We start from the raw sequence: 12,064 nt of genomic DNA on the forward strand, positions 1-12,064 counted from the left end.
TAGATAAGAACACCCATTTGTTCCCTTCACATTCTCTGCACCCATTCCAGCAGATCTACATCCTTCCTTTCCTAAGGTGAGGCTTCCCAACTTGTATACTGTATCCAAGATGCAGATGCAGTATTTCATCGTACAAAGGGATAATCACCTCCTTATTCCTGCTAGCAAAGTTTCTGTATATCATTGACAAAATCCCAAAAGCTCTCCTGGCAGCGTGACTGCACTGCTGAGAGAATTTAATGTCTGACAATACAATTACCCCGAGGTCTTTTACATTCTCCACCACCATTTGTAGTCCCACACAGTTGATAAGTTACTCTGCAGTTACTGCATATGCGGTAACCACATTTGTCAATGTTAAATTTCAATTGGCATTTTTCAGCCCATCAACTCAATTTTCTTAGATCTTGTTGCATTGGTTCACCCTGATGACTGTCGTTAACCACCCTGCCAACCTTTTTATCATCTGCAAACTTAGTTATACCTTCATCATTGTCATTGACATACCTTGATATACCTTCATCATTATCATTGACAAATATTGAAAACAACAATGAACTCACCACTGAACCCTTGGGATCTCCACTAATAACAGCAGTCCATGAAGAGCAGTGCCCATTGGTAACCACTCTTTGTCTTCTTCCACTTAATCCTTCTTATCTTCTTCCCTTATCCATAGCAGTAACTTTCCCTTAATGCCACATTGCTCCAGTTGGTACAGCAGTCTTTTATGTGCAACAGTATCAAATGCCTTTCTGAAATGCATGTATATAATATCAGAATTATTTTTCCATTCAGTTCCTTGGTCACTGCATTATAGTAACCTATCAGATTGGTTAGACAAGACCGCCCCTTAACAAATCCATGCTGTTACTGCAGTATAATTGCATTCCTGTCCAGATAGTCCTGTGACTTCATTATTTTCCCGTGGAACAGATGTTAAGCTTACAAGTCTGTAATTACTCATGTCACCTTTGATCCCCTTTATGAATTGGGGATACATTCACACCCTTATCCATTCCATAGGGACTTTACGGATCCAAGGATGCTGTGATAATTTTGGCTAAGGGTTTGCTTACCTCCTTCTGCCTCCCTTAATATAATTGAATATATTACACCCAATCCAGGTGCATTTTTTATATCCATCTTCAACAATTTCTCCTCCACTGTCCTTTCAGATATCACAAAATCATTGCTCCTTGTTAGAGTTTGATGATCTTGTATCCCCTTCCTTAAAATTCATCATGTGTGAATGTACGTACAAAACTCCTATTCAGTTTGTCTGCAGCCTGATCAGGGTCATCACCAATTAACCCATTGACCTCAAGGCCCAATCTGATTCAACTCCTTCCTTCTAGTGTTAATATAAAGAGGGAATTTTTGGAGTTTTTCTCTGCATTCTTTGACAGAGTCAACTCATAATTTGTCCTCGCTAACCTCTTTTGTGACTTGATTACAGACTAATTTGTGTCTGCTATAGGCTTCTATATAACCTGATAATTTATATGCATTTTTAATGTGAAAATATCTATAGTGGTATGAAGTAAAACCAATTGGTAACAAAATTTTCTTATGGAAATGACACAATTGACATCACTTCGTATTAGGTGATGTTAGATTTAAATATGACACAAATAATGTCACTTCCTAAATGCTGCTAACGATGCTAATAAGTCACTAATGTTGATTTGGTAGAGTAAGCAGTGGATGGTAATATTATGCAAAAATAAAAGCTTCGAAGTCACCAAAGAAGCCTCTCGTGTAGAAAAGGAACAAGTTCAAAAACATAGAGAACAAAAAAATGTAGACTTAAATAAAATCTACTTATCAAGATTTTGATCAAATGTCAACCTTATAAGTAGCATAAGTAAGTTTTGATTAAATAAACCATTTAAAAATTTAAATGGTTTTAATTCAAGAATGCAATGATAAAATGATCACTTGAACAAATAACAATCACATCTTGCAGTAGTTTTTGGTTATGACGTCACACTAAAGTACACATGAATTTTGCTAACTATTGAATTGTAAAAATACCAAATCTAATTTTACTTAACCTATAAGAGTATTTCGAAAATGACTAAAATTCCAGTTGAGCAAAATCAAGAAAAGTAAAGTGCAGCCATTATCAACCCACTGCAGGATGGAAGTCTCCTCAACAATTCATGCTGAGGGAAATGGACCATAATCTGCCCCGCTGGCCCAGTGCGGGTTGGCAGATCGACCGTATTCAGCAGTCAGGGGCTTGAACCCCGGTCTACTTAAAGAGCGTGTGCTACTGCACTCCCACTCCTGCCCACTCGGCTACGGAGGCCGGTACCAAGAAAAGTATGTAAGAATAAAAGCTTCGAGGCCACCAAAGAAGCCTCCCATATCGACGAAAGAACGAGTTCAAAAACATAGAGAATGGGAAAACGAGTTCATTAGAGAATGGGAAAAAAAATGCAGAGTTTAATAAAATCTGCTTCTCGAGATTTTTTTTTATTATTATTATTAGCCATATGATGCAAGGAAGCCTGAGGCTTATGCTGCACCAGCCAAAAAACTTTCCTGAATTACCCTGAGAGAGGGGGAGAGAGAGAGGAAGGATGATGATATCCAGCTCAGGACCCTGGGTTTACCAAGCCCAAAGTCATCAGATGTGAGCCCCTGGGATTATTATCATTATTATTATTAGCCATATTGTGCAAGGAAGCCTGAGGCTTATGCTGCATCAGCAAAAAAAATTTTTTCTGGTGCAGCACTCTCTCTCTCTCTCTCACCCAGAGAGAGAGAGAGAGAGAGAGAGAGAGAAGTGGAAATGAGCCACCAAGAAAGAGAAGAATGATGATATCAGCTCGTTTTGATCAACATCAGTCTTCTACATCGACTTCTCATCAAGAAGCTGCACCGCCAACATCACGAAATTATATACAAGAACTTCCTGAAGATTTTGAACCAGAAGATTTGAGCTTAAATGAATGACTTCAGGATTTTCAGTTGATTCCTGAATCGGCTAGAGAGAGTATACTGCAATAACCAGCTTCGATTGCATCATCCAAAAAGAAACAAAATCATATTTCAGCTCAATCACATGTTGTAGATCTTCAACAGGTTTCAACAGTAATCGAGCATGAAATTATTTACAAGAACACCGAACATGACCTTAACTCCTATAAAGAATTTGAACAACAATTTTTGAAAAATACATTTGGAGCTGTTTGTGATATCTGCGATTGATTATGGTATGAAACTGGTGTAAAATTATGCACTCCAGGAAGTTATCCATTACTTCTAGAATTTCCAACTGCAGATGTTAATGACTATGAAGGCTTGTAATACTTGTCGAGCATCTCTCAAAAATTATTGCATTCCGACATTTTCAAAGAGCAACAGTTTCATTTATCCTGCTATTTCACCTCATCTGCCTCGATCGGATTTAGTGACAGAGGGGCTCATTTCTCCTCATATACCATTCATGCAAATTAGAAGACTAAGACATGGTTTCGGCCAATACAGAATTTTGGGCCAAATTATAAATGTTCCTGTTAATGTTAATTCAATGGTCAATTATTTGCCTCGGAGAATAGAAGACAATATTGCGTTAACATTCATGTCAAACGTAAAAAAATACAAATCAAGTTAATTAATGGGTTTGGTTAAAGTATCTACTTATGACTCCTTTGTATCATCTGTATGATATCAAGATTGACGAAGCATTCTTCAATGAAAACTTGGAATGTGACGAAATGAGTGAAGCTCTGCCTATTGAAGAAAATTTAGTCACTCAACAACAAACTCATTTCTGGAGCGATGGCAAATATTTACAAATAGCTTCTGGTGAATGAAATATTCCACAAAGTTTACTTTTTTGACCAACATGCCGAAGAATTTTCCTTTCCTAGTATTTACCTTGGTCAGTATTTAAAAGCAACATTTACTTATTGGCAAACCATACTTGATAATTACTAATATTAGCATGTCCGATGGGCTGGAAAACGGAGCTTTAGGGAAATTGGCATGCATTGAATATGACGAAGAGGCTAATTCCATTAAATGTCTTTGGTTGAAATTTATAGGATCACCTGCTGTGGGTCATCTTGCTAGGATGAAGGCTCGTTGGTTTGCTATGGCTCAAGAAATTGATTTGGAAGCCGTACCAATCAGAAGAACTACAAGTGTTTTGTTGAATAACAATGGAACAATCTCGACTAAACAAAATCATTTTCCACTAATATCGGCACAAGCCGATATTAGTGGAAAATGCTTTAGATTCCGTAGTTTATGAATACTTTTGATTCCGAATATGAATATGAGAAATGTCATGAACAATAACTAGTTTATGTTGCATTATCCTGAGTTACCAATATCAATGATCTTTACACCTGCAAATGGAGAAAATAAATTTTATCATGGACTGAGAAATGCTATATCCACTCTTGCACTTCAAGCTAAAATGACCAGGTTATTGAGTAATTCTTTACTTACCATGCAAGGTTCTTTATACGAGTTCATCAGTAAACAACAAGATTTTTCCATTCTAACGTTAAATTGTCAAAGTTTACATGCTCATAGTGACACCATGGATGTTTTCACATAAAATAAAACATCTTTCATGCATACAGGGTATACATGCTGCTTTTTTTTCCCTCTGCCACTTGTCTCAATACTTTATCTAACATCCATTATGTCTAAGTCTTGAACAGTTTATCTTCATTGGTATGAAAAGCCTAGTAGCTTCTTTGATTAATTCCCTGAATACTTCCCATTTAGAAATTGCTGTTGGTAACATCATCAGTTGGTACCATTGTGCAGTATTTATAAACTGCCTGAGACCATTGTAGCCACCCTTATGAGAAAAAGCCTTTCCTTCACCCTTGACAAGTCTTTAATTAAATTCCACATTAGTACACGTGATTGCTGCCACCTGGGTCTTTTACCTGCAGATTCTTAATTCTTGAAAAATCACTGCTGATAACCAGATCACTAGTATATGGATGTCAGATAAACTAATGAGACAGGTGGCAGAGAATAAAAATGCATGGGATACATATAAATTAACAGGTGACACAGAAGCCTATGGTAGATATAAGCTGGTCTGTAATTCAGTCACAAAGGAGGGCAGGCAAGCAAAGGCAGATTATGAGAAATCTTTGACAAAGGATACAAAGAAAAACAGCAAAAGCTTCTTTCCTTATGTAAACACTAGAAGGAGTGGGATGAATAAAATTGGTCCACTCGATATCGATGGTTTGGCTGTTGACAGCCCTGCTCAGGTTGTTGACAAACTGAATGAGTATTTTGCATCTATATTCACATGAAGAATTATTTAGGGAAGGGGATGCCAGAAGTTTATCACTCTGAAAGGGAGCTAAATGATTTTATAATATCTCAGAGGAAAGTGGAAGAGAAATTGTTTAAGTAAAACATAAGAAAGGCACATGGGGTGGATGGGATTTTTCCAATTTTATTAAGGCTGGCAGTGAAGGAAGTAAGCTAACCCTTAGCCATAATTATTGGAGCATTCTTGGATTCAGTGGAGGTCCCTGTGGACTGGAGTATGCAAATATAACTCCAATTCACAAATGGAGGATCAAAGGATGATAACCAGTCTGTAATTACGACTAATTACAGACCTGTTAGTTTAAATTCTTTAAATTCTGTTCAGGCGAAAATAATTCAGTTCCTTTTGTGATCATATCATAGGATCATCTGGACAAGATTGCAGTTATAGTTCAGACATAGCATTGGTTTGTTAAAGGGAAATCTTGTCCAACCAATTCAATTGGATATTACAATAGTCACAAAGGAACTGAATGCAAAAAAGAATTTTAATATCATATACTTGGATTTCAGAAAAGCTTTTAATACTGTTGCACATAAAAGACTGCTATACAAATTGGAGTAGTGTGGCATTAAGGGCAATTTGCTGTTATAATTAAAGGGATGGGTGAATGGGAGAGGAAGAAGGCAGAGTGTGGTAATCGATGGACACTGCTTCCTTTTTGAACTAATGTTATTAGTGGATTTCCCCCAGGGTTTGGTGTTGGGCCACCCACTGTTGTTTTCATGGGTTGATAGGGATTGTTAATGACAGTGTGCTACTGCAAACAGAATCTATAAAAGTTAGGCAGATGGGCTGAGAAGTTACATCTGAAGTTTAACATTGACAAATGCAAAGTACTCCATATGAGTTGCAGTAACCCCAGAGTACCGACTGTGTGGTACTACACTCAGGTTAGTGGAGAATGAAAAAGACCTTGAGGTTGTGCAGTCAGATATAAAGTTCTCTGAGCAGTGCAGATAGGTGACCAGGGCATCTTATGGGGTTTGTCAATGATATGCAGGAATTTTTCTAGCAGGGATAATTAGGTGAGTATCCTTTTGTATAAAACAATGGTCAGGCCACACCTTGAGTTTACTGCATACAGCTCTGAAGGCCTCATTTTAGGAAGGATGTAAGCTGCTGGAACGAGTACTTAGACGTGCAACAAGATTGGTGAGTGAAACAAAAGGGTGCTCTTCCTGCTCTTCCTGGTAAAGTTTTAGTCCTGCAAATTGCAGCATCTGGAGACTAAGCACCTGCAAGGTGATCTGATTCAGGTGTTTAAGGCTTTGAATAGTTTGAGCAAGCTCAATGCTGATGGGATTCTTCCCCTTGCTCAGATTATGCACTTTAGGGGTCATAAATTGAAGTTGACAAAAGTTGGTTACAGAATAGATGTGAAGAAATTTGCTTTTAGCCAGCGAGTGGTTGATCGTTGGAACAAACTGCCATACGTCATTGTGGAGGTTGATAGAGTAAATAAATTTAATGAAGAACTAGACAAACTTTTGTAGGGAATGGATAGGTGAAAATGTGAAGTGTGTGTGTGTTTTCGGCTGATCATAAATAGTTTTCTTTCTTGCATCATATACCACTAGTAATGCTAATACTTATTACAGATATTTCTCGCTATTAATTAATTCCAATATATTTTACCATTTAGAGAGATATACAGCTTAAGTTTTGAATGATTATATTTTCAAAAAAATACATATTAATGCTGAAAAATAGCAATCATCTCTTACATAATTCATATTCGCATTAATTAATGTTTGACAATCCAAATCATATATTGTCTAATAATTTAAATGTGGATGATAGCCATCCACAATATATAATGTGAATGGCAATCCACATTATATACTGTGTTTAATATAGATCACCTCTTAATTTGATGATTATGAATTCCATTTGTGTATTTGGTTAGGTGGAATCATGTGCAGTTAGAGTTGGGTGGAATCATAAGCAGTTATAATTTTAAGAAGTACTGGATTTAAAATATAATTACATATTATATGCTTTTAAATAAATTAGTCATCTTTCCTTAATTTCTTTTAGTTAATATGAATTACTGTTTAAAAGCCTTAATTTTTTTTTTTTTAAATCCATGAAAACAAAATGCCAGACCTCTTTTCCAGTATTTATACAATAACTGTTTTCTACCAAAAACAAAAACAAAAACTTTGCCTGTGACAAAAACTAGATTACAAAGTGAAACTTCTGTCCCATCCTCCTCCTTCCTCCCTTCTCTTTCCTTTTGTTTTGCTGATTTTTATGCCCTCTATTCTCTTCCTTTGGTCCTTATTTTTCCTTGCTTCCCAAATCATCTTGTGATCAAGTACAAAAATGACAGTGTGTATTGTATTTTGTTTATATTTAGCATGTAGTCCAGTGCGTCTTTGTAGCCATAAAAACTATAGGCAACATCATGTTGGTGACGTTTCTTCTAAACTTCATGTTTGCTGTCATTGGAGTTCAGCTTTTCAAGGTAGGCCACATGCTCTAACCTTTGTGTTTCAGATTTTCTAATATTTAATACCTCCCTTGTTTACCCTCTAGTACGTAGTCAAGTGCGTCATTGTAGCCGTCAAAACGATAGGAAACATCATGTTGGTCACCTACTTGCTTCAGTTCATGTTTGCTGTGATTGGAGTGCAACTTTTCAAGGTAACATGCTTGCACACTGGCTCATCCAGTTCTACATTTCTCAATGTGTTCAAGTAGTCATTAGTGCAGTAGATTTTATCCATTTAAATGTTAAGATGCCTTTATTTGTATAAAAAAATTTGCTGAAACTGATTCAATTTTAGTTCTGCTGCTGTAGTTGTTATTTTAGTTTTTAGTAATTGCTAGCACTGTACTTACTGTATGTTCAAAATAATCAATTTATTCAGTTAAGTTTTTTAATCTATCAGTCACTTGCATGAAGTTTGCTTTTCTCTGTGTAGATACTATATTTGCTTTATGTTAATGATTAATAATTTAGATTCTATTTAGTGCTGATAGTGCAAATGAATAACAATAGTGTTATTTCTTAGAATAATAAAAAAATATAAATACATTTTTTAACAAAATTCTTTCATGGTAAAAATACTTCAGTTTATTTCAAATTAATTAAATTGACACTTCATTTCATTGATATTGTTTTCCAGCTGTTTCAACCAAATCATTTTCTTAATTCAATTTGAATGTTGTGTGAGTGAGAAGTATACATATACAGACAGATGGATAAACAGATTCCATAAAGCTAATATAAATATTTATTGTCTATAGGGAAAATTTTTTAGATGCAATGATGGATCCAAAATTACAGAAAAAGATTGCATGTAAGTAATTCATTATTATATGTTCTGTAATTAATTACATTAGTGCTCTTAATTTTTAATTCATGAAGTACTGTATCTTATTCAATACAAATTTTAAAAATTCAAATTTATGAATTAATTCTTTGACAGTTTCATTTAACTTAAGTCATTCAATGAAAAATGGATAATTTTTTTAAAAGAGTAATACAGTGCAACCTCAATATAAAATTCCTCTTCATACTGCAGTTTTGGATATATATCAGGGTATTATTATTTGCCCTATGTTACAAGGAAGCCTGAAGCTTTTGCTGCACCAGCCAAAAAAAATTTCTGAGTTACACTGAGAGAGAGAGAGAGAGAGAGAGAGAGAGAGAGAGAGAGAGAGAGAGAGAGAGAGAAGAGTAGAAGGAAATCACCAAGAAAGAGAAGAATGATGATATTCAGTTCAAGACCCTGGGTGTGCCAAGCCAATACTCATGAGATATGCACCCCTGTTATCATCATGTCCTCCAAAACGAATTATGAAAAAAAGCAGTATGATCAAAGATAGTTTACAATTTCATATTGTAAACAGAAAAAAGTGAATACTGTATATACTTGTATCAAGTATACATGCAATAGTGTATTTTCATTTGGAGAAATTCGCTAAAAATTGGTTGTATATTCACTTTGATATATTCAGTATTCTTACAAAGTACTTTTTGTAAACAACAAAAGATACAATAAAGGAGTGTATCAGTTCAGCTCAAATTACAGACAGCTACCTCTGGAGGGGAATATGGCTACAATTGATCAAGTGCATTACATTAGTTACAAAGTAAATTTTTATAAACAACAGTACATGACATCCTTTCTTCAACTAGAAGAAAATATACATGAACTGACAAGTGATTTATGGAGAAATCACTTGTCAGTGATTTCACTTTGGCACTGTGATAAGCTGGAGAGTTTGTTTTTGAATTAGTTTTCTCAAAAAAACAGTAGATTCTAGGGCATTAGAAATAAATACACAGCAAAATTAGTAAATCAGTAGAACTGAAGTACTGGCCAATAAAAGAAAATTATACAGTTGAAAAAAAGTTGAAGATTATTGAAAGAGTTAAGAGTGGCAAAAGAAAGTGCATTATACTTTGCAAGTGTGGAATTCCAGAAGGAATGATCAGCACTTGGATGAAAGAGGAAGAAAAATTGTGTTAATTCATAGACTCTGTAGAAAGTGAAGTAGACCTCCAAAGAAAGAAAACTAGACTTTGTGCAAATAGTGATGTGGACCAATGCTTATACAAGTGGTTACTACAGAAATGTTGTGAAGGAGTACTGATAAATGGGTTAATTTTGAAAGCACAGGAACTTATATTTCATAAGCTACTTGATGGAATTTGTGACATGTTTAAAGCTTCTAAAGGGTGGCTTTGGAAATGGAAGGCCCATCATGGGACATTCCAGGTTGATCCTTTAGGCAAATCTGCATTTTGTGACATTATAGCAGCTGAAATCTCCATTGCCTTGCTTTCCATGCTGCTGCTCATTCTAATAGAAGCAGTACAAGAATCACTTTTGCCTCTGCCTGCGGCCACTGTTACCTTTTAGTCTGTGTACCCCCAAGCTAAGAGTTTTCCAACCCACCTAACCTGACTCGTTAGCATCAGCAAATATTCTTGCACCATTTCTATTTAAGTGTACCCCATCCCTGTAGAAGCAGTCTCTCCTGTCAACAAGCGCAGACCAGGCTGAAAAAAATTCTATCCCTTGAGTCTTGCACAATTTCTCCAGGGCCAAATTGATCAACAAGGCTCTCATCATATACTCCCTCCTATCGTTTCTGGTCAGAATTGCAGACACTTTCACATTCAACCCTAACTTGTGACTTTTTTTCAACATTGGCCTGTACTTGTTGAGTAAATCTGCAGATCTCTTAGTCTTAATGTCATTAGTTCCAACATGTACAACAATATCATCTTTTTTTCCCTTAAAAGATGATATCTGCTCTACAACGTCATCAACTTTTACCCCTGGCAGACATACTCTGGTTCTTTCCACCTATCCTTCTTGCATAGTATATTCCCTGACTCCCTGACCAACAAATAGAGTCACCAACAATAACTAGTTCCATTGGGACCAGTGCATTCTGCCTTGGAGATTGCCTCTGTGTTGCCTGATGCACAGGAGTCAGCTCTGCTATTGAGCTGTGCAGCTGAGAGCTTGATGGGCCTCTCATATTAATTTCTTTGAGAGCATTTACCCTGCACCTCAAGCTCTCATAGATGCCCATCAGAACACTGAGTTGGCCCTGATTCCTTGACACTCTAGGCATCTAAACACCCACAAAGACATCCTCCTTGGCTAGATTGTGTCCTGTTGTAGAAAGTTCAGCAGACATTTCACACATTTTTTGAGACTGTGAAGACTTTGGAGAATTGTCCCCTTCATTTCTCCCCCAAGTCACAGCACTCTCGCTAGTCTGTGATCTTAGCTTCGCAGCTGTAAGGTCATGATTTCTGTTTAAATATAGTTTAATTAATAATGGAATTTAATAAGATTAATAAATATTTTTGATTAATTGATAATACTATGCTAGCTAACAGATTCCTAATACAGTGCTTCGTATTACGTTATCTAGCTTTACGTTATACCTTATGCTATCAGTTCGAGATATATACGTTGCGCTATTTCTTATCGATTACAATATGGCGGCTAGTTCAACAATATTAAAGCCAACACTGGGAATCATAACTTCCAAAAAATCACTAGTTAAATTCAAAATAAGAAGCTAACGAACGCTACTAAACCTATTTAATTACTTTGTAAAACACAATGTAGAATTTTAATTAACGAACAATATGGCAAAACTATCAAAATACTTATCCCTTTACAGCAGCCAAAAATCCACTGATTGTTCTCTTCCGCTACCAGGGTGCCCTCAAAAACATATCAAAAGCTTTCCTGAAATTCAAGTATATGATATCAAAATTATTTTTGACATTTAGTCCTTTATGACCACATCATAGTATCCAATAAAATTGGTCAGACAAGACCTCCCTTTAACAAACCCATGCTGTGTCTTAACTGTTACTACAATCTTATCTAGATGATCCTGCAATGCTTCTTTAACCAGCCACTCCATTATTTTCCCCAGAAAAGAAGTTAAACTAACAGGTCTATAGTTACTTGTCACCTTTTGAACCCGCCTTTGTGTTTTAGGTAAAATTTGCACACCTCCAGTCCATGAAGACCTCCCCTGAGTCCAAGGGCAATTTGCATTAAAGGCAAGTTGCTATAATGGATAAACAGATGGTTGAGTGGAAGAAGACAGAGAGTGGTTATCAATGGACACTGCTCTTCTTGGCATAATGTTATTAGTGGAGTCCCCCAGGGTTCGGTGTTCAGCCCATTGTTGTTTTCAGTATTTATTAATGATATTGATGAAGGTATATCAGGGTTAATGGCTGAGTTT

At 36.0% G+C, this 12,064-nt stretch overlaps 1 protein-coding gene across 1 annotated transcript in view; it reads left to right on the forward strand.

The window, feature by feature from the left end:
- LOC150076513 (muscle calcium channel subunit alpha-1-like) overlaps positions 1–12,064 on the forward strand; it is a 1,171,392-nt gene that overhangs the window by 661,952 nt on the left and 497,376 nt on the right. Inside the window, exons 23-24 of the mRNA XM_090387375.1 lie at positions 7,686–7,793; positions 8,579–8,631. Of these exons, the coding sequence (XP_090243501.1) occupies positions 7,686–7,793; positions 8,579–8,631 (161 nt within the window). The remainder of the gene's footprint in view (positions 1–7,685; positions 7,794–8,578; positions 8,632–12,064) is intronic.

Source organism: Mastigoproctus giganteus, chromosome 13 (assembly GCF_048544385.1).
Source record: "Mastigoproctus giganteus isolate SK-2022 chromosome 13, ASM4854438v1, whole genome shotgun sequence".
NCBI classification, from domain to species: domain Eukaryota; kingdom Metazoa; phylum Arthropoda; class Arachnida; order Uropygi; family Thelyphonidae; genus Mastigoproctus; species Mastigoproctus giganteus.